General features: G+C 38.9%; 1 protein-coding gene across 3 annotated transcripts in view; it reads right to left on the reverse strand.

The window, feature by feature from the left end:
• LOC136881030 (polycomb protein Sfmbt) overlaps window positions 1-26,128 on the reverse strand; it is a 381,497-nt gene that overhangs the window by 237,151 nt on the left and 118,218 nt on the right. For all 3 annotated transcript variants that reach the window (XM_067153628.2, XM_067153622.2, XM_067153627.2), the window contains exon 4: window positions 23,207-23,352. In XM_067153628.2, coding sequence (XP_067009729.2) covers window positions 23,207-23,352 — 146 coding nt within the window. The remainder of the gene's footprint in view (window positions 1-23,206; window positions 23,353-26,128) is intronic.

Raw genomic sequence — 26,128 nt, forward strand, 5'->3', positions numbered from 1 at the left:
AAAACTATAAAACTCAGTAAGCATAAATGTATTCATAAATTATTTATACTGTTTTGTGTGTTCGTAAGCAATAAATAAGTTTCACATATTTGACATAAATGAACACGAGTGGGCTGAAAATAAAATTTCTCAACCAGCGAGTAGAAAGGGTTAAATTGTTAGTGCTTACAACGACAAGAGTGACCGAGCATGTCGACTCAAGTGCTACAAGAAAACACCTGAGTTGGCAATGCTCAGTCAACTGTTCACTACATCTTAAAGTGAAGATGACACAATTATGTGGATTATAATATTTTCTTTTGAATATTCAAAATGCCGACTCAGCTGTTATACGAAAACAGCTGAGACGGAATGCTCGATCACTCCTGTCATTATAAGGACACAAGGTGATTTTGTGAGTAATGAAGATGGTGCACAACGAAATATTAGAGAAATATCTTCTGATACAGATAGTGAAAGTGATGATGACAGTGTTCAACTACCAGCCACCAACACAGGGTCAAGAGTTCCACCCCCAAGATCGCCTCCCACACCACATGACTTTCTAGTGAGATATCCTGGCCCTCAAAATACACCAGGTAAGAATGCAAGGTCTATTGAATATTTCTACTTGTTTTTCACAACACAAGTTTGGTCAATGTTAGTGAGGGAAACTAACAAGTATGCTTTAAAATTCCCCTCTGAACACATATTGTTTAGCCAACCACCCTCACAGTAAGTACAAAAAGTGGAAAGATGTGATTTACAATCTTGAAAAAGTTTATTTCAGTGTGTTTGAATGTGAGACTAACAGGCGAATCATGAACATTACTGAAACCAAGCACCATCACAAAAAATAGATTACTTCTCCAGGACCATGCCTTTGGAAGTGTTTGAACTTACAAGCAGATTTATATTACATTACATTATCTTTATTGCCAACCATAGTACATACACCATCGGTATATGGTAATAAAGACATTGCCCCACTACTTAACTCCATTAAGTCTATAACTAATTATCTACTAATCTACTATGTAGCATCTCACACATGGGCGGGCAGCCAGCTTCACATGCAAGACACTACCACTACAACTAACTAAACTAACGATTTAACTACATTAAATCCATACTACTCTATTCTAAAACTAACTGGCTGTGGCATCCCCCCTGATGAGGAACAATCCATCCTTCCCAATGGACGCCACAACCAGCCCTGCATCGTAATGCTGGAAAACCGCATCTTCAGATACCCCTAACGCTGTCAATGCTATTCCTAGAGCGGAAACCAGCTCTACATGTGGCCCGTCACAACTCTCTCCTCCCGCCAAGACTGAAACCATACTCGGTTCATTTCACTGTCGCATTGATAGCGTACTTCCTCACACCTACTCTCTCTACCCGCGCAGACGTACTTAGTCATCACTTCCTTGGGATAGGTCTGGCCTATCCCACCCTCTAACAACTTACGTTATACACTCCACCATCTCGGGAGAAGCCTTCAAATCTCATTATCAGTACCTCTCATCACTATATTCTACATAGACTTCCACTACACACATACAAACAATTCGTCCTTCCATCTCACACTCTGTTCACTCTTTCTTTTCACATTTCTTTCCACACTACCTTTCTCTTCATTTTTACACTATTGCCTTTATCATATTACCACTTATTACAAACTTTTTTTCCCTTACATTTCACATCAGTTCTATAATTTTACATAACTTTCCTTTTAATACATATACATTAACAGTATATAATACTTCACCCTACTCAATAATACATCATCCTTCTCAATCTACTATAAAGCATCTCGCCCTGGGCGGATAGCCAATCCCATGAGCAAGACGTAGCCCCTCATCTAACTAAACTAACTACTTAGCCAGGCTCCTGCTCATTTCCTATTTACCTAAACCTTCCTTATCCTACCTAATTCACCACTTCTCATCACTATATTCCACTAGACTTACACTGCACACATACAAACAGTCCATCCTTCACATCTCATTCTCTTTTACTCTCATCACTATATTCTACATAGACTTACCCTACACACATACAAACAATTCGTCCTTCCATCTCATACTCTGTTCACTCTTTCTTTCCATAGTTATTCCCACACTGTCTCTCTCTTCATTTTTACACTATTGCCTTTATCATAATACTACTTATTACAAACTTTTGTTCTTACATTCCACATCAGTTCTATAATTTTCACACTCAATCAATTTTACCCATCTCTTTCAACTTTCAACTCCCATATCTTCTCTTTTATTCCCTCAATTTCTTTATATATCTTCTTCAAACCATGTTTAAAAATTTTGAGATATTTCTTCCTCTCCCGACTCTACACAACCATGTTGTCATTTTATAAATTTTATCTAACTTCTCCAATTCCTTCTTATTAAGAAATTTCCTTTTCACCCCATTCAAAGCTTTGCAGTGGTTGAATATATGTAAATCTGACCACTCATTCCCACACAATACACACCTATTCTTATTTTCCCTTCCTACCCACCCCCCTATTTCTCGGTACACCTAACACTCACCAATACAGGCTTCTCTTTGCTCTTCTCCCCTCAAAATCTTTTTAGGGTTAGTTAGTTCCATCAATTTGTTTAACACCGATCGAGAGTCTCTATTCCTACATTCCATTATTAAACTCTGCCTCTCTACATCTAATATTCCCACCTTTATGTTTTTGTATATCCATTCTTTACTCTCTCCCCATGTAACAGTCCCATACTCCCCCAAACTTAGTTTATGCAACCTTTTCTTATACTTATTCACCCAATATCCTTCATTCCCTCCTCTGCGAACCATGTGACCTTGCCGCGGTGGGGAGGCTTGCGTGTCCCAATGATGCAAATAGCCGAGCCGCAGGTGCAACCATATCGGATGGGTATCTGTTGAGAGACCAGACTAACGAACGGTTCATCGAAAGGGGGGTAGCAGCCTTTCGATAGTTGCAAGGGCGGCAGTCTAGATGATTGACTGATACGGCCTTGTAATAATACTCAACATGGCTTAGCTGTGTTGATACTGCTACACGGCTGAAAGCAATGGGAAACTACAGCCGTAACTACCTCCCGAGGACATGCAGCTCTCTCTGTATGAATGATGTACTGATGATGGCTTCCTCCCGGGTAAAATATTCCGGAGGTAAACTAGTCCCCCATTCGGATCTCCGGGTGGGGACTACACGAGAGGGGGCGATCATCAGGAAGATGAATACTGACATTCTGCGAGTCGGAGCGTGGAATGTTAGAAGTTTGAATCGTTGTGGTAGGTTAGAGAACCTGAAAAGGGAGATGGATAGGCTAAAGTTAGATGTAGTTGGTATAAGTGAAGTACGCTGGCATGAAGAACAAGATTTTTGGTCAGGCGACTACCGAATTATCAACACAAAATCAAACAGGGGAAATGCAGGAGTTGGTTTAATAATGAATAAGAAAATAGGGCAGCGGGTAAGCTACTACGACCAGCATAGTGAAAGAATTATTGTCGTCAAGATAGACACCAAACCAATGCCCACCACAATAGTGCAGGTCTATATGCCTACTAGTTCAGCGGATGATGAAGAAATCGAAAGAATATATGAGGAGATAGAAGATTTAATACAATATGTAAAAGGTGACGAGAATCTAATTGTGATGGGAGACTCGAATGCAGTGATAGGCCAAGGAAGAGAAGGTAATACAGTAGGAGAATTTGGATTGGGACAAAGGAACGAAAGAGGAAGTCGGCTGGTTGAATTCTGCACTGATCATAATTTAGTCCTTGAAAATACTTGGTTCAAACACCACAAACGACGGCTGTATACGTGGACGAGACCTGGTGACACCGGAAGGTATCAAATAGACTTCATTATGATTAGGCAGAGATTCAGAAACCAGGTGTTGGATTGCAAAACTTTCCCAGGAGCAGACGTGGACTCTGACCACAACTTGTTGGTCATGAAATGCCATCTGAAGTTGAAGAAATTGAAGAAAGGAAAGAATGCAAAAAGATGGGATCTAGACAAGTTGAAAGAAAAGAGTGTGAGGGATTGTTTCAAGGAACATGTTGTACAAGGACTAAATGAAAAGGCTGAAGGAAACACTATAGAGGAAGAGTGGAGAGTCATGAAAAATGAAGTCAGTAGGGCTGCTGAAGAAATGTTAGGAAGGAAGAAAAGATCAACTAAGAATCAGTGGATAACTCAGGAGATACTAGATCTGATTGATGAACGACGAAAATACAAGAATGCTAGAAATGAAGAGGGCAGAAAAGAATACAGGCGATTAAAGAATCAAGTGGATAGAAAGTGCAAGGTAGCTAACGAAGAATGGCTGAAGGAGAAGTGCAAGGATGTCGAAGGCTGTATGGTCCTGGGTAAGGTAGATAATGCATACATGAAAATCAAGGAAACCTTTGGAGAAAGGAAATCTAGGTGTATGAATGTTAAGAGCTCAGATGGAAAGCCACTTCTAGGGAAAGAAGACAAAGCAGAAGGATGGCAGGAGCATATCCAACAGTTGTATGAAGGTAAAGATGTAGATAATTTGGTTCTGGAACATGAAGAGGCTGTTGATGCTGATGAAATGGGAGACCCAATTTTGAGGTCAGAGTTTGACAGAGGTGTGAGTGACCTCAATAGGAACAAGGCACCTGGAATTGATTACATTCCCTCTGAATTACCGACTGCCTTAGGAGAAACCAGCATGGCAGGGTTATTTCATTTAGTGTGCAAGATGTATGAGACAGGAGAAGTCCCATTCGATTTTCGGAAGAATGTTGTTATACCTATTCCCAAGAAAGCCGGTGCTGACAGGTGTGAAAACTACCGCACCATTAGTTTAGTATCTCATGCCTGCAAAATTTTAACACGTATTATTTACAGAAGAATGGAAAAACAAGTAGAAGCTGAGTTGGGAGAAGATCAATTTGGCTTCAGAAGAATTGTAGGCACACGTGAAGCAATACTGACTTTACGTCTGATCTTAGAGGATCGAATCAAGAAGGACAAGCCCACACACATGGCATTCGTAGATCTAGAAAAGGCATTCCATAATGTTGATTGGACCAAGCTATTTATGATTCTGAAGATGATAGGGATCAGATACCGAGAACGAAGAATTATCTACAATCTGTATAAAAATCAGTCTGCAGTGATAAGAATCGAGGGCTTTGAAAAAGAAGCAGCAATCCAGAAAGGAGTGAGGCAAGGCTGCAGTTTGTCCCCTCTCCTTTTCAATGTTTACATAGAACAGGCAGTAAAGGAAATAAAAGAGAAATTTGGAAATGGAATCACAGTCCAAGGAGAGGAAATCAAAACCTTGAGATTTGCCGATGATATTGTTATTTTATCTGAGACTGCAGAAGATCTCGAAAAGTTGCTGAATGGTATGGATGAAGTCTTGGGTAAGGAGTACAAGATGAAAATAAATAAGTCCAAAACAAAAGTAATGGAGTGCAGTCGAACGAAGGCAGGTGATGTAGGAAATATTAGATTAGGAAATGAAGTCTTAAAGGAAGTAGATGAATATTGTTACTTGGGTAGTAAAATAACTAACGATGGCAGAAGTAAGGAGGACATAAAATGCAGACTAGCACAAGCAAGGAAGAGCTTTCTTAAGAAAAGAAATTTGCTCACTTCAAACATTGATATCGGAATTAGAAAGATGTTTCTGAAGACTTTTGTGTGGAGCGTGGCATTGTATGGAAGTGAAACATGGACGATAACTAGCTCAGAAAGAAAGAGAATAGAAGCTTTTGAAATGTGGTGTTACAGAAGAATGCTGAAGGTGAGATGGATAGATCGAATCACGAATGAAGAGATACTGAATCGAATTGGAGAGAGGAGATCGATTTGGCAAAATTTGACTAAAAGAAGAGATAGAATGATAGGACACATCTTAAGACACCCAGGACTTGTTCAGTTGGTTTTTGAAGGAAGTGTAGGTGGTAAGAACGGTAGGGGTAGACCAAGGTATGAATATGACAAGCAGATTAGAGCAGATGTAGGATGCAATAGTTAGTAGAAATGAAAAGGTTAGCGCAGGATAGAGTGGCATGGAGAGCTGCATCAAACCAGTCTATGGACTGATGACTCAAACAACAACATCCTTCATTCTCCACACTTTTCTGAAAGCTATAAGATTCCTATAATAATTTCCCTCCCTTCCCTTCCTCCAATCTTATCCAATACTTTATCCCCCTCCTTACCATTTTAACCTCCATAGACTCTTTGCAAACTAATCTAGCCCTCGCATTTGCCATGCAGTTTGGTAGTCCCATCATGATCTTGCTGAATTTTGCCACTACTTGGTTTAATTCTACCCTATCCTCTTCCAATCCCCATACTTCCACCCCAAGTAACATTTTAACCTTAACCAGTGATTGAAATGCCACTTTCTGGATTTTGTATTTTATATCTGGGAATTTATTTTCTAATACCCTTACTGCCGCAAGCGCTCCTCTTCCCTTTAATTTGGCCCTATTACACTGTCCTTTCTACGACCCCTTATTATTTATTACTCCTAAATAATCTATTTTTTTTTTACTGGTATAAATTCCTCATGATCTACCTTCCAGACTTTCTTTTCCTACATACCATTATCTGTGTCTTTCTCACATTTACTCTAAGAGACCATCTTCTGGTATAATCTACTACCTCATCTAACCCTCTTTGCAAACCCCTTGCCATCAATGCCAGAATTAATAAATCGTCTGTGAATAGCAACCCCGGCACATCCCTCTTCCCTATCCATGGATATTGCCATCTCTCTCCTCCATGGATCTCTAATATATTATCTATAAATAATATTGGGGATAGCTTACATCCTTGTTTCACACCTATCTTCTACTAAACCTTCCTCCCTGTAATTTGATCATCACAAATACCTTCTCATACATTATTTCAATTGCCCCTCTCATTTTTTTCGACAACCCCATCTCCCTTTATCTTGTGCATAGCGCCTCCCCACTCACTGTATCAAAAGCTTTTTCTAAATCAACCACCGCTATGTATAATTCAAGCGCTGCTATCCTCACATATTTCAACATGTCCAATATCCACGCATTATCGACCGTATTTCTTCCTTTCCTAAATCCGCTCTGAAACTCTGATATCCTCCCACACTGCTCTGCCCAATTCTTTACCCTATTAGCCTAGATCCCTGTGTACACCTTTGACAAGGCATCTATGCGTGTTATACCCCTATAATTATTCGGATCGCTTCTAGCCCCCTCTATTTTCATAAACTGGGCATAATACCCCCTTTCTCCATTCACTCGGATATTTAGCAGTTTCAAACAACCTGTTAAAGAATTTTACCATCCCTCCTCAAAATCGATTCAGTGGCTCCTACTTCCCTCCACACACTGTTAGTAATGCCACTCACACCCCTGGCTGCCTTGGGTCTTGCATTACTTAATACCCTAATTACTTCCTGCCCTGTTATCTCATCTAATATATGATTTCCTACTTCTACTTCTCTTCCTATATATGTTTTCCCAATTTCTCTATACCAGTTATCTTCCCCAAGGTTATGAATTTCATTATTGGTTCCGTATTGAATTAATTTAATTGACAAAGTTTTAATCCACCTACTCAATACTATACAATAATTGTAATGCCTATGTATACATTACAATGTATTAGGGGACTAGTTTCGACCCTGTGTGGGTCATCAGCCTAAATAAGGTACACTTTTCATTTGTTGATATCCAGGAACAATATTTTGTCATAAATTTATAAAATGTGTAATGTAATAACGTATATAAAATGGTGAAATGCATGAAATGTTATGTGAGATAAAATAATTATTTCATGGTACTGATCAATAGATAGTGAAATGTTCAAGTTTACATACTGCAGTGAGACTAAAAATATACTACATCGATTATTTACAATAATGGTTGAAGTATTGCACTTTATATATACATTAAAATTGCTTAGTGATAAGGTATAAAATCAATTTAAGATTATTAAAATTTTATTAGTCAACCTATTCAATACAAATGATATTTGCAAAGTTAGGACTTACATCCTATTAAACTAAGGTCTAAAGGGACATGTTTCGCCCTTTAAAAGGGCATCATCAGCCTTTTTACACTCATGCTAAAGGTAAAAATCAGGATCCTGATTGTCGATATGAGAAAAAGTATATAAAATGAGAATAAAAATTAGAATGAATATTATACAATATGTGCAATCATGAGTTCTTAAATGACAATTGACAATTAAAAATAATTTAAAATGTTTGCAAAGAAATAAGAGTTGGTATGGTAATTACATCAGCAATCTTAAAATGATCTTATAAAACTGTACAAACTAGGCCTTGACCAAATAAATAATAAGAAAGTCTATGGCTCAAGTTGCCGTATCAAGGTACATGAAATTCGGCTGGAAGCAACCTGATTTTAAATGGAGAGCAAATTAGAATCCAATGGCCACTCAAGACAACATAAAACCTCTCTCGTTGAAAAGTCGTAATGAAACTGTAGTATGGCGCATGTAAATTATAAAGTTGTATCCAATCAATCCATTAATTTCATATTTTACGAAGTGGGATCGCGGTCTCAGTATTTTTGTTGAAGGAGTTGTGAGAAGTTAACTAATAAGTGCCGCTGTACAGATTTTGTCAGCTCGTATACCGATGGTTAAATGGGAACATTCTTACGTGTTGGCTGTAGTTTTGAATGTGGATCGACTATTGAAGAACTATGGTGCAGAATGTTCTCGGTTTTTGCGGTATGAACTTGTTGCTTGTATGGTCTCGGAACGAGTGAGGTTTGAATGGCGTTGTTGAAAGGTAATAAATATGTGATGTGTTAATGACCTCACATTGTTTTTGTATTGAAAAGGTGGACATAACTATCCTCAATTTATAGTGTAAACCGATCATTAACTCAATCACAAAGCGGACGATTCTAAGAGTACTGTAGTATCGAGTATAATGAACAAGGTGGGACAAAAAGAGGTATGTATCTTCCCGCCCACTGCTATCAACACAGTTTCCAATAATATATAGAGAGGTAAGTTGACATAACCCACTGTTCCCACCCAACATTTCACAATTTATGATCTACCCCAAATTACGCAGAGTCCTACCCAGCGTTCTATGCGAGATACGACTTGACTCTCTATACCCACGCGTAGAGATCATTTTTCTGCAGGGGGCATACGAAGTAACTCAATTTTCATGATTTCTTGACTAAACTCTCTTTACCATGAATTATTGTATAGTATTGAGTAGGTGGATTAAAACTTTGTCAATTAAATTATATGTAGTTATCTTCCCCTCCTAAAAGCCTCTTAAAATATTCCACCTATGGCTGGTTTCTGGTACACCACAGTTACCTGTGAGTTACCTAAATGCACTTGTAACTTTAAGTGCGCTGTTAATTTTAATAAGTTTCCGGAAACTTAAATCCAGATTTATAAGCCCTGGTAATATACAGTGCAGTTATCGCCATGTTTAGTATCTGTCATCCTCCAATAGATGTCTCTACACAAATTATTTTAGGGTTATTTTAGTAATATCTAGTTATTTTTACTAACAGAAGTTTTCTACAATGAAAAATGGTTGGCAAATATGTACACAATCATCTCAATCAATCTGATTAGCATGTAATAATCTCTCATAATATCAATATATGTACAATCTAATAATGCAAACCTTAGATTTATTTCCAGTTCTTTCTTATTCACAATACACAGACACCATCTTAAATTTCACCTTGATCGCTGTCGTCCGTAAAATTATAAAAATACACAGCAATTACCAAACAGATAACTTTTCATCATCCAGAACACAACAAGCATAAACGAAAATAATCACATAAATGAAAACGTGCAGCACACTTTGGAACCTATCATTCTGGCACTAAAGTTCTGCATTGATGGTGCGATATCCATTTGTTCTCGCTGTATAGTGAACTATATTTTAGTCCATCAGTGTTTTTAACATTAAGATTTTTAATAATAAGTCATAGTTTAACTAACAATCACCTTCAATGCATCCCCCCCTCTCCCACATCCATTCACACATGCACTACTAACACTTGTTTTTAAGGTTTTAAGAAAATTGTGAGACTGTTCTTAGCTAATTTTACTTTTGCCAAATGTAAGCAGCTGATGATGAATGCAATGCATTCGAAACATGTTCTGAACTTTTAATCTAATGTCTATTGAAATAGCCTAAGGCTAAATAAAAGTGAAAGTATCAATCAGGTGGATTCTTGTTCCTTCAATTAATTGAACTGAGAATGTAGTTCATAATAACTGTAACGGACTAGTAATTTGAGATGTTGCCATTGATGCTTTCATGGCCCGTATTTATAGACATGATATAGGCTTTTGGGCTTATGCCGTGTCAAGAAAATAAGGTGAAATTCTTTACGTTTTGCAGAGAACTGTGCTCTGCGCTATTAGAAGAAAATATGTCAAGTTTCACCTTATTTTCTTGACACGGCGTAAGCCCAAAAGCCTGTATCATGTCTAACAGTAATTTGAGATGTTTTACTTACACTGACCACGCAACATGCATTGACAAAAATACTCTCGTAACTGCTGACATGAAGTCCACTTGAGAATTTCAATCGAACATAGCGAGCTAACCCTCACTAAGTGTGTTGACACAGATAAGATGACATAACCTACAGCTCCCTGCAAGATTTTTAATTAAGTCCAGATGTTTTATGTTTATTGGGAGTCTACGAGACCTCACATCACCGGTTAAAGAATAAAATAACATTAAAAAAGCAATGAAAAATCAATATTTATTATTCAGCAAGCTTATATTAAATGCATAGCGGTACCTACGATATTTAAGATTTAATATAAATGTAAATATTAATGGTAAATACTCCATAATTTCATATCAGGTGTTCACTAACTGTTGGTGAGACTCATGATTCAAAGTCTGACGAAGGAGATCTTAACATTATAGTTACGGTACACTGAAATATCAGTTTGAGCCTGATGAAAACCTGTTTGATTCGAGTTCTATTTTATTTGACGATTTATTTCCCGTATTGCAAGATACGTCTACATTAGAGGCGTCATGCTCCGAAGAGATTATAACCTAAACAGATGACAGGGACAAATGACACCACACAAGTGGAATCGGTGACTAAAAGCCAGTGATAACGTGGAAATAGATGTAGGCCTACTGACCGAAATATTGTCGACTCCAGCACACCCAAGCACGTTAAAACTACAAGGAATGACTGTAAATATAACCAGTTCATTATCACTCACTAAGGCTTACGAAACTAATATAAGATATTGTACGAAACGGTATGGAGTGGCGCCTCATAGCGGTATTTGTTGGAATCAGTTCTAACATAGAGGTAACTACAGCACTAGCTGCAGTTACCAGTCGTTGCGCAGATAACTGTGAAGAAGCCTATAACTGTTGTTTTGGAAACTCATTTTAAACATATCACCATGTCAAGTCACTGATAACTACGCATCTACAGATAACTATCATTCCAGAAACCAGCCACTAATAATTCTCCCTTAGGCTTGTCCCCTTCTCCATTGGTCTCACTCTCCTTATCTTATTTATAGACTCCCAGAGTTTCTCTATTCTATTTTCCCTAAAGTATCTATTTATTCTTTCTGCTTCCGCCTCCTTCCACCCTCTTTTTTTTTCATTCAATACATCCCTGTATTCTGATTTGATTGATGTTTGTTGTTTAAAGGGGCCTAAGATCGAGGTCATCGGCCCCAAATGGTACAAAATAAGATGAAATCAGATGACAAATTAAAAGTCCAAAATCCTCCGCTAACCATAATTCAAAGCACGAGGACGAAGAATGAATGGATGGATTGATACGAAGTTAAAATGATCAGTGGATCCGACCCCCAGTGCCTCACATGCACAGAAGCCCGCACAAAACAATAGTAGTACGGACCAAGTGACTGCTTCTATAGCATGATGCTGAATCGATTAGAACATGCTAGTTCTCGAAACGGGTCCAAAATTCAGGTCATCGGCCCTCATAATGGTATTTATTGCTAGAAAAGTAGAACCATGGTATTCCCACGTTGCAGTACTAATCAAGAGTAGCGTAGACTCGCGGTATTCCATACATTATGGTATGACTCACAGGTAATGAAATTCGCACATGTATTACAGACCTAATGTGTTTCGCACATTGCAGCACCCTTGAGAGGCAACGCAAAACTATGGTGTTCATCACCTAAGTGTACTAACCACAGGGACTCTGTACTCCCACTCCCGTGGTGTTCCTCATATAGGGGGTACTAATCATAGGCAAGCCAGAACCATGGGTTCCTTCATCCCATGGTGTCGCTCATACAGTGCTACTAATCACAGGTACTGTAAAAGCAGTCGTGCCCACGTTTGCTACTAATCACAAACATATTTGGTACACAAGACAGTGGTACTACGCGCAAGTAAAGGCAACTGTTCCCCGCGTGGTGATACTAATCACAAATAGTTTCATGGTTCTAATTTGATCATCCCTTGGTTGCCCCTTACGACAGGCAGAGGATACCGTGGGTGTATTCTTCATGTGCGACCCCCACCCACAGGAGGTCCCCTGTATTCTCTTCTTAATTTACAATATTCCTGTCTCTTCGCTTGTTCCCCTACCTTCCTATACTCTGCTAGGACTCTCATTCCAACCTCTGTTTTCCTACTACAGTCCTCATCAAACCACCCAGTCTCTCTATTCTTTTTTCCACCTTCTCTTCTCTTCACTTTCCTCCCCACACTCTGTACTGGGAGTTCTATTAACTCTAACACCCCATCTATGTAATTTCCTTCCAAAGCCCTTTTAATTCCCACCCTTAATATTTCTCCCCTCTCCCTAAGCTCCAATCTCAGTTTCTCTCTTGTATCATTCCAAACATACTTCCCACCCCTCAGCCTTATACCCCCCACTTCCTTTTCTTATATCTACCTTCTCTTCCTCTACCTCACTTCTCAATTTTTTCTTTATTGGCATGTGTTCTTTTACCCCACACCCTAACACTTCAAAACTTATCACTCTCCTTAAAGCTATCTCTGAACTTATTCCTATATCCACTATGTTCCCCCCATTTGCTGTAATGTATGTCAATTCCCCATTACAATCTCCCTTCATCCACCCGTTTAAAATATATAAATCTTCTAGTGCACATAACTCCAGCAGCCTTTCTCCACAACTATTTAAACCTTAATCTTCACTCCTCCTTTGACACCCCCTAACTTCCGTATCATTTCTCCCATAATCTGGTACTCTATTGCTAACTCTTACATTCCAATCACCCATTAAAATCATCCCATCTTCTTCTGACAAGCCTTTAATCATGTTTATTTCCTCAATCAATTCCTTAAAAAAAATATTTATTTGCATATACCGAGTCTTTTGGATGATTGTATAGGAGGGCCAGACAAATTGCCTCATGATCCCCTCTTCCCATTTTTATTCTAAACCATACTAGCCCGTCGAACTTACTCTGGATTCTCTCCACTCTCCCAGCTACCTCGTTTCTTATTAAAATTAGTATTCCCCCTGGGTTCCTCCCCATCTTCTCTATTTATTTTCTTATCACATTTACTACTCTATATCTATCCCATTCAATTCCTACACCTTGCCCTAACCAAGACTCCACTAGGGCAATTATCTCAAAAATCTTTACTAATTCCACAATTTCTCTGTTCCCCAACTTCCCCATTAACTCCACAATATTCAGCACCCCTATCGACATATATAGTTATTTATTTTCTCCTCCCCTCCCCCCTCAATGCTTACGTGTTTCTCCACTGCCTGCCTTGCTTCTTGTAATTTTCATTTGTGAGCCCTCCTCAGCCCTCTCAACTTCCTTGTCTTTCTTGTCACTTCCCTCCTTCCCCTTCTCTGAATCGGAACCCTTTCTACCCCCCCCCCCCCAAATAAATCTTTCAGACTTATCAATCTTTCCTTATTCAACGCCTGTCTTCTCTCCACACTCCTATCTGTATTCCCCTTCATCGGCGAGCCTGGATCACTTTCCTGCCTAATTATGTCTCTTCCCTCCCCTTCACCACCTGTTCTCTCCTCACTCTGGTCCGCTAGTGTCTCTTTGCTAGTTTCATTTACACCTGTGCTGCTCTGACTAACCAAGGTGTCTGCATTCACCAACAGCTGACTGCTGACATTGCAGTCTCTTCTGTCTCCATTATCTCCGCTGATGACGTCTTGTGCTCAGTCACTGCAACTCCCTTCTTCCCTGCCTATTTCCAGCTTCAGCAGTTTCTCCGGGGTCCAAGTTCGTGACCATTTCCTGTCTGCTGTAACCAAACACTTCCATACTATCTTCGCTTGCAGGCCCTGTGCTCTCGTCTTCCACATATGCCATTTTAAAATTTCAATCTGCTTCCTCTCACCCTTGTCTATCTCTGCCTTCAAATATATGTTTGAGCCTTTCAGATTCACTGCATTTCTTAATAATATGTTTGCCATCAGGGTTGAAATCAATCTCATTTTCACCGGCCTATTCCCATTGTTCCTTCCTACTCTGTACAAGTCATCAATGTCCACTTCAGAGAAGTTCATTTTCATCTCATTTGCAATTATATTTACCACTTTCAGCACCAACTCCACTTTCGATTCTTTTTTATCCTCTGGTACTTCATACACAAAAATATTCTTCCCTGTTGACTCCTGCATAGCCAGCCTTGCTCCTTTCTTCATTTCTGCCAAATCCTCTTCCAATGCACCCACTTTCTCTCTCTCAAACTTCCCACTTCCTCTTCTAAGTCCGCTATCTTATCGTTTACCCCACCAATTTCTTCTTTTATAAAAATTTTTAGGTCCTTTTCTTTAATATATTCTTCCTTATTTGCTTGGTTTACCACTCTATTTTATAAGCAGATTCCTTCATGTAAATTTGAATGAGCCCATTCCACGTGGCCAAGCTGGATCTGACCCTTGGTACAAAGTTAGACCTTTTATGGATCACATGAACACGAAGTTCAAACATCATTATGTTCCAGAACAACTTATATGTTGTAGATGAATCAATGATAGGGATCAAGAATCGTGCTTATATACAGTATATGCCAAATAAGCGCCATTTGGTTTGAAGAAGTTCCAATTTTGTGAAAGTCGTTGTGCTTTCATAATGCATATGGAACTTTACAGTGGGAAAGCTCTTTTTGAAAGAAGGGACCCGGAAGGACTTGCTCATCATGTGGTCAAGGAATTTGTAGACAAAAGCAATGTATGTGGGAAGGGATATCACTTGATTACCGACAATTTCCATTAAAAAATTCCCTTGGCAGAGGCTCTGTATCAAAAGGACATTGTTGACTGGAACTGTTAGAAGTAATTCTAAAGGACTGCCGTATAATCTGATAAATTCTAGGTACAAACCATCTGAAACAATGTATTACAGGAAAAATTCTGTTTTGACAGTGGGTTTCAAAGAAAAGAAAGGTCGTAAGACAGTTTTCTTGCTGTTGACTCGTATACCTGAGGACCTGCCAGTTAGGAGTAGAAGTGGGAAAAAAACTGTGAAACCTCTCACGATTATGGTCTACAATAAGGGAATGGGTGGTATTGACATGACAGATAAAAACAATTATCACATAAGCTGCAACAGATCAACCAGGCATTTGATTGGTAAGAAACAATATATTTTCCAATATACGCTGGCCTGTTTACACCTTGCTCCTCTTCACCACTTTCACACGTATTATGTATACATACTCGTATGTGCATCATTTTGTATATCTTGGATTTTGTGTTTTCAGTTCCATCTTGTATTTTACGTTGTTAGAATTTTAATATTGCTCACGAAATAATAATTCCAATATTTTCAAGTCTCAATTTCTTTTTCTTATCAAGTCTCGCAGAAGTCTGAACTTGTTTACAACTTCTGTACACAGAATTCGAGATTTAAAAAGCTAAGACAAGGCAGACATTGTTGAAGTGTACAGACATTTATAATTTTATCTTCTTCTTCTTCTTTTATGACCACATAGGATCACTTTAGTCAGTCCGTCGTTCAGGTCTCTTTGAAGGGATTGTTCGGGCTTTGTGGTCTTCCCAGTACTTCTTTAGACGCTCCGATCTTCGTGCCCTTTCCTCAGTTGAAAATATGCGTGTTGTTGGTTTGTTTTGTGTAAGGGTAAAGCGGAGGTATTCTTGAGTTTTGTATTCAATTTCATCTTATTTGTGGTGTCTTCTGTTGTAAGGCCTATTCCTTCAGATCTTCTATTACTTCTCTGATCCATTTACATCCTGTTGTGGTATTTTTTGAGACGAGATTGTGTTGTACTAGTTGTTTCAGAAGTCTTGAATCCTGCATCCTCACGATATATGCAAAGAATCCCAGTCTCCTCTTACACATAGTATCTGTAATGGGTTCTAGCTCTCTGTACACGACTTTGTTAGGTATTAACCGCCACTGTTCATCCTTCTGGTATTTTTAGTTGATGCAGGTTCTTCCAATCCTCCTTTCAATTTTCTGAAGCCTGTCAGTCTTTGATTGTTTATTCAGGTGAAAAAGTGTCTCTGCTGCATATGTAGCTTCCAGTTTTATAACTGTGTTGTAGTGTTTTTTTTTTGCATTTATTGATAGACATTTCTTTCTGTAGATATCCCGTGCTTTAGCTAATCTATTTGTTCTTGTTTGGATTGTGATTTTTTCATTTAGGTTATGTGTTATTATTTCTCCAAGATATTTAAATTGAGTTACAATTTTGATTTTATTATCAGTTATGGTAACTTCCTTTAATTGTGTTGGTTTTTGGGGCATAATTTCTGTTTTTTCAAATGATATTTTGAGGCCAATTTTATTTGCAATGTTTTGAAGTTCTGATATCTGGGTTTTTGCTTCTTTTATATCCACTGCTAGTAATGCTAAATTGTCAGCGAAAACCAGGCAATTTGTTTTAATTTTTCGACCAATCTTTATTTTGGGGGGGACATTTCCTAAACCATTCCCTCATTACCTTTTCTAGAGCACAATTAAATAATAGTGGTGAGAGCCCATCTCCCTGCCGTAGTCCAGTTTTAATTTCAAATGTCTCTGATGTTTCACCCCTAAACTTCAGTTTTGATTTGGTGTTAGTGAGACTCAATTTTATCATGTTTATTAATTTGGGGTGTAGTCCAAGGTGTCTTAAAATTTTGAACAAAGATTCTCTATGGATCCATCATAAGCTTTGTTGAAATCTACAAATGTTATCAACATATCTCTATTTCTTCTCCTGTTATAGTCTATTATCAACTTAAGACTCATGATCTGATCAGGACAGCTCCTCCAGGGTCTGAAACCTCCTTGATATTCTCCTAGTTCTTTCTCAAGTTGTAAACTTATCCTATTAAGGATGATTATTGAAAATATTTTGTATGTTATGTCTATTGGTTCATGTTTGTGGGTTACTGTAGTCACGTCCTAGTTCGTGAACCATGGGCAACGGCTGAGTGGCCTAGTAAGTGGTCCTGAGAGTCGGGATACCAGTTGCTATGGAATGGGAGTGGGCATCTCGGACATATTCTGAGTCGTGGCCCTCCTTGTGCTCAGGCGGCTAGGACTATACAATTCACCGGTGGTCCATAACCCGTTAGAGGAGAGATCCTCACTTGGACTATGTGCAAGTAGCACAGCATCCTCCTTCATGAATTTTACCGAGCTCAGAACACTTTAAGCAAGCCTCGGACCTATGGGAGTAATGGAGTCCCACTCCCATTCGACAGGCGAGGGACTCCTTGGAAACAACTTCGCGAACGAAATGGAATTCGATGGGGAGCTATCAATATTAATGGGGCTTATGGAAGAAAGAAGGTAGAACTGGCTGAGTCAGCAAAGAGGATGCATCTGGATGTGCTAGGAGTAAGTGATATTCGGGTAAGGGGAGATAATGAGGAAGAGATAGGAGATTATAAAGTGTACTTGATGGGTGTTAGAAAGGGAAGGGCAGAGTCTGGGGTAGGGCTCTTTATCAGGAATACCATTGCGTACAACATAGTTTCTGTTAGGCACGCAAACGAGCGAATGATGTGGGTAGATTTGTCAGTGGGAGGAATTAGGACAAGAATTGTGTCCGTGTATTCACCATGTGAGGGTGCAGATGAGGATGAAGTTGACAAGTTTTATGAAGCATTGAGTAACATCGTGGTCAGGGTCAACAGCAAGGATAGAATAGTGCTAACGGGCGATTTCAATGCGAGAGTTGGGAATAGAACTGAAGGATACGAAAGGGAATGGGAAGCGTTTGCTGGACTTCTGTGCTAGTATGGGTTTAGCTGTTATGAATACATTCTTCGAGCATAAGGCTATTCACCGCTACACATGGGAGACTAGGGGTACCAGATCCATAATAGACTATATCTTAACAGACTTTCAATTCAGGAAATCTGTTAGGAATGTACGAGTTTTTCGTGGATTTTTCGATGATACAGACCACTATCTGATCTGTAGTGAACTAAGTATCTCTAGGCCTAGGGTAGAGAAAGTGAAATCTGTCTGCAAACGAATAAGGGTAGAAAATCTCCAGGACGAGGAAATTAGACAGAAGTACATGGATATGATTAGTGAGAAGTTTCGAACAGTAGACAGTAAGCAGGTTCAGGATATAGAAAGTGAATGGGAGGCATACAGCGATGCTGTAGAAGAAACAGCAAGGGAATGCCTAGGAACAACTGTGTGTAAAGATGGGAAAAGGCGAACATCTTGGTGGAATGATGAAGTGAGAGCAGCCTGTAAACGTAAAAAGAAGGCTTATCAGAAATGGCTCCAAACAAGGGCCGAGGCAGACAGGGATTTGTACGTTCATGAAAGAAACAGAGCGAAACAAATAGTTGTTGAATCCAAAAAGAAGTCATGGGAAGATTTTGGTAATAACCTGGAAAGGCTAGGTCAAGCAGCAGGGAAACCTTTCTGGACAGTAATAAAGAATCTTAGGAAGGGAGGGAAAAAGGAAATGAACAGTGTTTTGAGTAATTCAGGTGAACTCATAATAGATCCCAGGTAAAAACTGGAAAGGTGGAGGAAATATTTTGAACATCTTCTCAATGTGAAAGGAAATCACCTTGGTGGTGTTGCAAACAGCCAAGCTCATGGGGAGGAGGAAAATGATGTTGGTGAAATTATGCTTGAGGAAGTGGAAAGGATAGTAAATAAACTCCACTGTCATAAGGCAGCAGGAATCGATGAAATTAGACCTGAAATGGTGAAGTATAGTGGGAAGGCAGGGATGAAATGGCTTCATAGAGTAGTAAAATTAGCGTGGAGTGTTGGTAAGGTACCTTCAGATTGGACAAAAGCAGTAATTGCACCTATCTATAAACAAGGGAACAGGAAGGATTGCAACAATTATCGAGGTATCTCATTGATTAGTATACCAGGCAAATTATTCACTGCCATCTTGGAAGGGAGGGTGCGATCAGTCGTTGAGAGGAAGTTGGATGAAAACCAGTGTGGTCTCAGACCACAGAGAGGCTGTCAGGATCAGATTTTCAGTATGCATCAGGTAATTTATTAAAATCAATCAAAGGCATTTATGTTGACAATTGGGCTTCAGTGAGAATTGATGGTAGAATGAGTTCTTGGTTCAGGGTACTTACAGGAGTTAGACAAGGCTGTAATCTTTCACCTTTGCTGTTCATAGTTTACATAGATCATCTGCTGAAAGGTATAAAATGGCAGGGAGTGATTCAGTTAGGTGGAAATGTAGTAAGCAGTTTGGCCTATGCTGACGACTTGGTTTTAATGGCAGACTGTGCCGAAAGCCTGCAGTCTAATATCTTCGAACTTGAAAATAGGTGCAATGAGTATGGTATGAAAATTAGCCTCTCGAAGACTAAACTGATGTCAGTAGGTAAGAAATTCAACAGAATTGAATGTCGGATTGGTGATACAAAGCTAGAACAGGTCGATAATTTCAAGTATTTAGGTTGTGTGTTCTCCCAGGATGGTAATATAGTACCTGAGATTGAATCAAGGTGTAGTAAAGCTAATGCAGTGAGCTCGCAGTTGCGATCAGTAGTATTCTGTAAGAAGGAAGTCGGCTCCCAGACGAAACTATCTTTACATCGGTCTGTTTTCAGACCAACTGTGCTTTACAGGAGCGAAAGCTGGGTGGACTCAGGATATCTTATTCATAAGTTAGAAGTAACAGACATGAAAGTAGCAAGAATGATTGTTGGTACCAACAGGTGGGACCAATGGCAGGAGGGTACTCTGAATGAGGAGATAAAGGCTAATTTAGGAATGAACTCGATGGATGAAGCTGTACGCATAAACCGGCTTCGGTGGTGGGGTCATGTGAGGCGAATGGAGGAGGATAGGTTACGTAGGAGAATAATGGACTCTGCTATGGAGGGTAAGAGAAGTAGAGGGAGACCAAGACGACGATGGTTAGACTCTGTTTCTAACGATTTAAAGATAAGAGGTAGAGAACTAAATGAGGCCACAACACTAGTTGCAAATCGAGGATTGTGGCGACGTTTATTAAATTCTCAGAGGCTTGCGGACTGAATGCTGAAAGGCATAACAGTCTATAATGATAATGTATGTATGTATGTATGTAATTTTGCATAATATGATCATACGATACCCTTATTCCTTTTCTCTACGGGGTTGAGTATGAAGTAAGACGAATCTTCGTAGTAAGTTTCTACAACTGGATGCCCTCCCTGACGTCAACCTCATCAGAGGAATTAATGAGATGAAACGAATGACGTGATATGAGTAACCAACACTGATTATATTTACTTTGAATGTAGGCCTAAAAGTCGTGTTCACCATTTATTGACTTTTTTCATTTAGAAATACCGTACAATCCTGAATACCATTCACCACCGAATAAGACCTGCACCCTAAATTTGAGACGGCAAAATTAAGGAAAAAAAAAGAAAAAAAACTTACACACCTATTAATCTTCTTCAAATATACCACATATATAAATTCAAACAGCTAACAATTAATAAAATCATCACAAGAATCGTAAGTAAAATCGGTCCAATACTCAGATCATTCACAATTCACTGTCGTCATCTGAAGTTTCACCATATGAACTTTCGTTGCTGGCATCTTTCCTCAAATAGTCATCCTCACTACCATCCACTGAATTTGAAATTCCACATTTCTTAAAGCTTTTGGACACTAGATCGTTGGGAATGCACGCCCATGCGGTCTTGATCCAGCTGCATATCAGTCCCATTTCAGGCCTCTTCACTCATCTAGTTGGTGTGAACACGTGATCACCATCAGACATCCATTCGGTGTACAACTGTTTCATTGCAGTTTTGAAAGGCCGGTTCACGCACACATCCAACAACTGTAGAATAGAGGTGAGTCCTCCGTGATTTATCGCAAGATCGGGTTTTCCATTCCTCATCATATCTTTTACGGAGTCAGTTGTATGTCCTCGGTAACTGTGCAACACAAGCATGTTCTGTTTTTGTAACAAAGCTCCCAGGCGACGTTGCCAAACCAAACGCACTTCACCCAGTCCTCAACTAACAGACTGTCCATCCAGCCGGACTCATGTGTTCTAACAATAACACCGGACGGCAAGTTTCCTTGCGGCAGCTTTTTCCTTTTCAGAACCACACATAGAGGGAGTTTTGTTCCATCCGCTAATACGCACATTACTGTGCATCGCTGCTTTTCGTTACCAGCTGTTCTGATGGTTACACTTTCAGAATCCTTCGTATTCACTGTATTTTCCAATGACATTTCAAAATAGACAGGTGTCTGGTCGGCATTCCCAATTTGCGACAGCAAATAAGAATTTTGGTTCCTCAAATGGATAATGTGACGATGAAAGTCCGTTAACTTTTCTTCATATGCCCCAGGGAGACGTTGTGAAATAGACATACGTCTCCGAATGCACAATCTCTTTCTCCAATGAAAGTTTCGGATCCATTCACGACTTGCAGTAACACCCTGTGGTTTGAGTTCTTTTGAGATCTCCAGTGCTTTGAATTGACACATTTCACTAGAAACACCATATCTTAACTCACGCTTTTCTATCACTAATTTGTGAAATCGTTCTTCAATTTCCGGAAACACTGCACTCCGCCTGCGGAATGCTCTGCGATCACCGTTACTTTTTAAAGTTTTTCCTTCTTCTTCTTCTTCTTCTTCCGCCAATCACGAATGCACAATTCATCAATATTTTCCAACGGCACGATTTCCGTATATTTCCGCTTCGCTTACAACTATAAGTTTCTCGCGCACAGTAAATTACCGCAGAAGCCATTTAGAACCCATCACTTACTATCACGTTACTATTGAGACAGCACTTTCATGGGACAGATACGGAACTCGAATGTGAGCGAGGCAGAATTCTGTAACCAACAGTCTCGACTCCCGCAAAGTATGATATCCCGCGAAATCAGCTATTCGCGCACCCAGCATGCCAGCAACACTTGTGAAACAAATGACAATCGAGCATCCACAGCAGCGGCTTTCATATTTACCCACATTCTTTGATTTACCGTATTTCATTACCTTGCATTTCACATTACATGCCACTGTAACCGTATTGAGAAAAAATAATCTTTTCTAGAACGCAACTAAAACACAATAAGACTTGAATGCCCGTTTACATGTGGTACATTGAGTACGGTAACCGTATTCAAATCATTTCAATACTCCATGTAAACGTACTAAATATTTACGAGAATGAATAGCTTGAATACGACCCGCATCCTAGATTTAGAATCAATATTTTGGGGAAAGATGTGCAGGTGGTATTAGAGATTATAAGTACTGCTTTCCAACGAAAGTAGCCAGTATAACTTAAATACATTCATAAGTTTGTTAAAGAACAGTGTAGAATGTTTACATGTACAATTTATAGCTCTTTATAGCCTAGAAGTCATGTGTTCAATGCACAAAATTTGAGGTTAACGCATATTTCCCCCCTCCCCTTTTACTTTTTTGGCTATAAAAGTAGGGGAAAAGGGGGTCTAATATGAGAGTAAATACAGTACTGTTGATAACAATAGGGTATACTATGTGAAACAAAGTTTGTTTACAATAATGTATTGTTTTATTGTTTGAAAATGTCCATTCTCTTGAATGTTGTGTTTTTGCAATGCCCATATTCCGTATTTGAAACTGTTTAGCAACAGCTGTGTCATACCTGTGCTGCAGGCAGCAGTGTTTGTAGGCTTTATAAGCAGCTAACAAAGATGCACAAATAAAGTTATGAGACAACCTGCTATTCTTCGAATATGATGCCTAATTACAAAGTTTAGTAAAAATGATAAAGGAACTCACATTTAAAACAGGCAAGGGTTTAGGAATGGGTTGTCCTTGTCGCTCAAGTTCACTGTACTCCCGAGCACAGGCAAGGCTACAGAACCTCCTCTCTTTGGTATAAAAAGCGTGCTTCACTCCAATTGCACCACACTTTTCGCACACAGCTGAAAGTAAACAACAAAAAAAGGTATCGTTTTAATACATCCATCAATGAAAAGTCTCTAGATCTTTTGAAGAAAGATTAAAAAAACATAGCCTGTGCAAGAAAAAAAGACAAAGACAAATGAAGTAATGCATCTATTGGCCTGACTAAAATTTGATTTAATTTCTTTTGTGGTCGACATATCACTGCCTTCAAATACAACTGAAAAATCTCTCAGTGCAGCAACTGTGATAGCTGCAAGAAGAGCATTCTGAAACTTGTCCACATAAACAAAGTGTTTGATGATACTGTTATTACTTACTGAAAATACAACTGTACTTGTATGTGTGCAGCGGGGAGATTAAAGTGGGATGAGCAGCGCGTGCATCAGTGCACCGAGTACTGTCATCACAATGATCTGTCATTACTGACAGGATAAGATGGAGTTTAGAGAATTTATGAGTGCTACAAATGCAAAAACAATACGGTGAACTGAGAATGGAATGTGTGTTTTTCATTCAGGGGCTAGCAACATAAGAGCAAAAGGAACCACTGTATCACCAAGGACTAACCGTCTAATTGAACAGTCATATAATTCTTATGCTCCTGTACTTTCTTTTTTTAAGTGAAATCAATTTCTTTTCAGTTTCAACAGTTAATCTATAACAGTTAGGTTCTTCAGTCTGTCAAAACTAATTTATGATTAAATAAAATTTAGAAAATAACTGAAAAACCCCAACTCAGATTATACCTCTTATTCTACTTAAGTTGTTCCTTTTTTTCTTCTTTCAGATTTGATGTTATACCATATTTCCTCGCATATTAACACCCTTCCATAATTTATGCATCCCAATATTTTTGGGTCCAAAGTGGAGAAAAAGAAATGTTTACGTATTTGACGCATCCACTTCTTTGAACATCCATCACACAGCTCTGGATGCGTTTCAAAATAAAGACGTCAACTACTCCAGTATATAGCAGTCTTCCTATTGAAAAACTGGGCATTCTAAATATTGGGCAATGTACTGTTATCAGCTGGTAGGAAATACCACTGCACTAGATTAGTGAAAGAATCAACTCAGAAGTGACTGGTGACGCTGTATTCCAGTCTGGCACAAACATATCTTACAAGTGTTTCAGGTATGGGACAAGCCTTTTCTGTGATCTAAAATGGTTTGTTAGTCCGCAGTGAGCAACTATTCGAGTAATTCTGCATCATAAAAACTCGCGGTGATGAGTTACGCCAAAACATACGAGAACAGGGCAGCAGGCCACAAGTATACAGTGTCCGAATGCAACGTGCGCTACCGCGGTAACAGAGAAGTGCACTTGAAGCGACCAACAGGTCTCGCAAAGCATTTTACGTTCCAAAAGGAGGCAAGTTTCCGAAAGTAGAGAGAATCTGCTTAAATGTAAGATTTCGTTATGCAACGCTGGATATGCCATTTCTCACGAAATGCTGTATTTTAAAGAACGAGAAAAAGCCGCTGCATATGGAATCAGTGTCTCGCATTTGACGTTTAGCCATAGCTGAATGTAATTTTATGAAGAGAAATGGACTTTCTCTTCAAACAATAAGTTTATGCCAAATGATTTCAATCAAAAAGCAATTGCTTTTCATCGCTTTGTGATTGAGAAGCATAAAGTGAAGGAATATTTGATCTCCCAAATAGAACTGCAGTTTCCATAAGTTGGTCTTGGTCGAACAATCTATAAGAAAGGGGCATTGAGCGATATCGTACGCACTACCGGAAGCAAAAAACAACGAACTGCAATGCTTGCTGTAACAGGTGATTGCAAAAAGCTTGCAACTTACGTTTAAAAAAATGAAAAACAATGCTTAAAGTAAAATTTCCACAAGGGATCCACATTCATATCCAAGGAAAAGAGTGGATGGGCACATCATGCATACAAGATTGGATACGAACAGTTTGGAGAAATCTAGCTAGCAGGGTCCCTCCTTCAATGCTTGGCCCTACTCGTGTTGGACTGTTTTCTTTTTTTCCCCCCCAATAAGTCATTAAGATATTACATGAATTGTACTTCTATCCGTTCATGTTTATTTCACTTCAGGTCATATTGGCAGCTCGTAATGGGAGGAATATTTTCCGGTGTTGGTGCTTCAAACCCACGTATCTAACTTACCTGATGTTTGTACCCTATTTGAAAAAATCTCACGCCAAAATTTTACGCCAAATGATGATCTTCAAATGAGTTGAACCAATTGTGTTTATGTTATATTTGATATACCGTTTCAAATGTAATTGAATTGTAAATTTTTTTAAAATATCTAAATTCCTTGAATAATTTATGCATCTGAAATTTACCCCTGTATTTTTTGTTAAAAAAGTGTGTTAATTATGCAAGAAAATTATGTTTTTTCCATTATTTAATCACAAATTCGTTTTGACAGCCTGAAGAACCTAACAGTTATAGACTACTGAACCTGTCAACAGAGCTGGATGACAATCAAGAATAGTTCTTGGGATTACGTTATAATTCTCATGTTTTGGTCCGTATTAAAATGTACAATGAAGTCAAATAAATATTAAAATTTATTAATTCCACCTATTCAATACCGAATATTCAATATATGGTGATAAAGACGTTGATTCCCAAAGGGAACCTGAAATATTTGTTCCGAATGAGTAAATTTATAACACCAATATCATTGGGCCGTTATTGGACATAATAAATTTTCCAGCTTTTTGAACTCATTCCTGATTGCCAGTGTTTTGCCCTAGTGTGCTAAGTTGGGCTCGTCAGTTGGTAAATAACACACCCACCAAGACGTATGG

Source organism: Anabrus simplex, chromosome 9 (genome assembly GCF_040414725.1).
Source record: "Anabrus simplex isolate iqAnaSimp1 chromosome 9, ASM4041472v1, whole genome shotgun sequence".
Taxonomy (NCBI): Eukaryota; Metazoa; Arthropoda; class Insecta; order Orthoptera; family Tettigoniidae; genus Anabrus; species Anabrus simplex.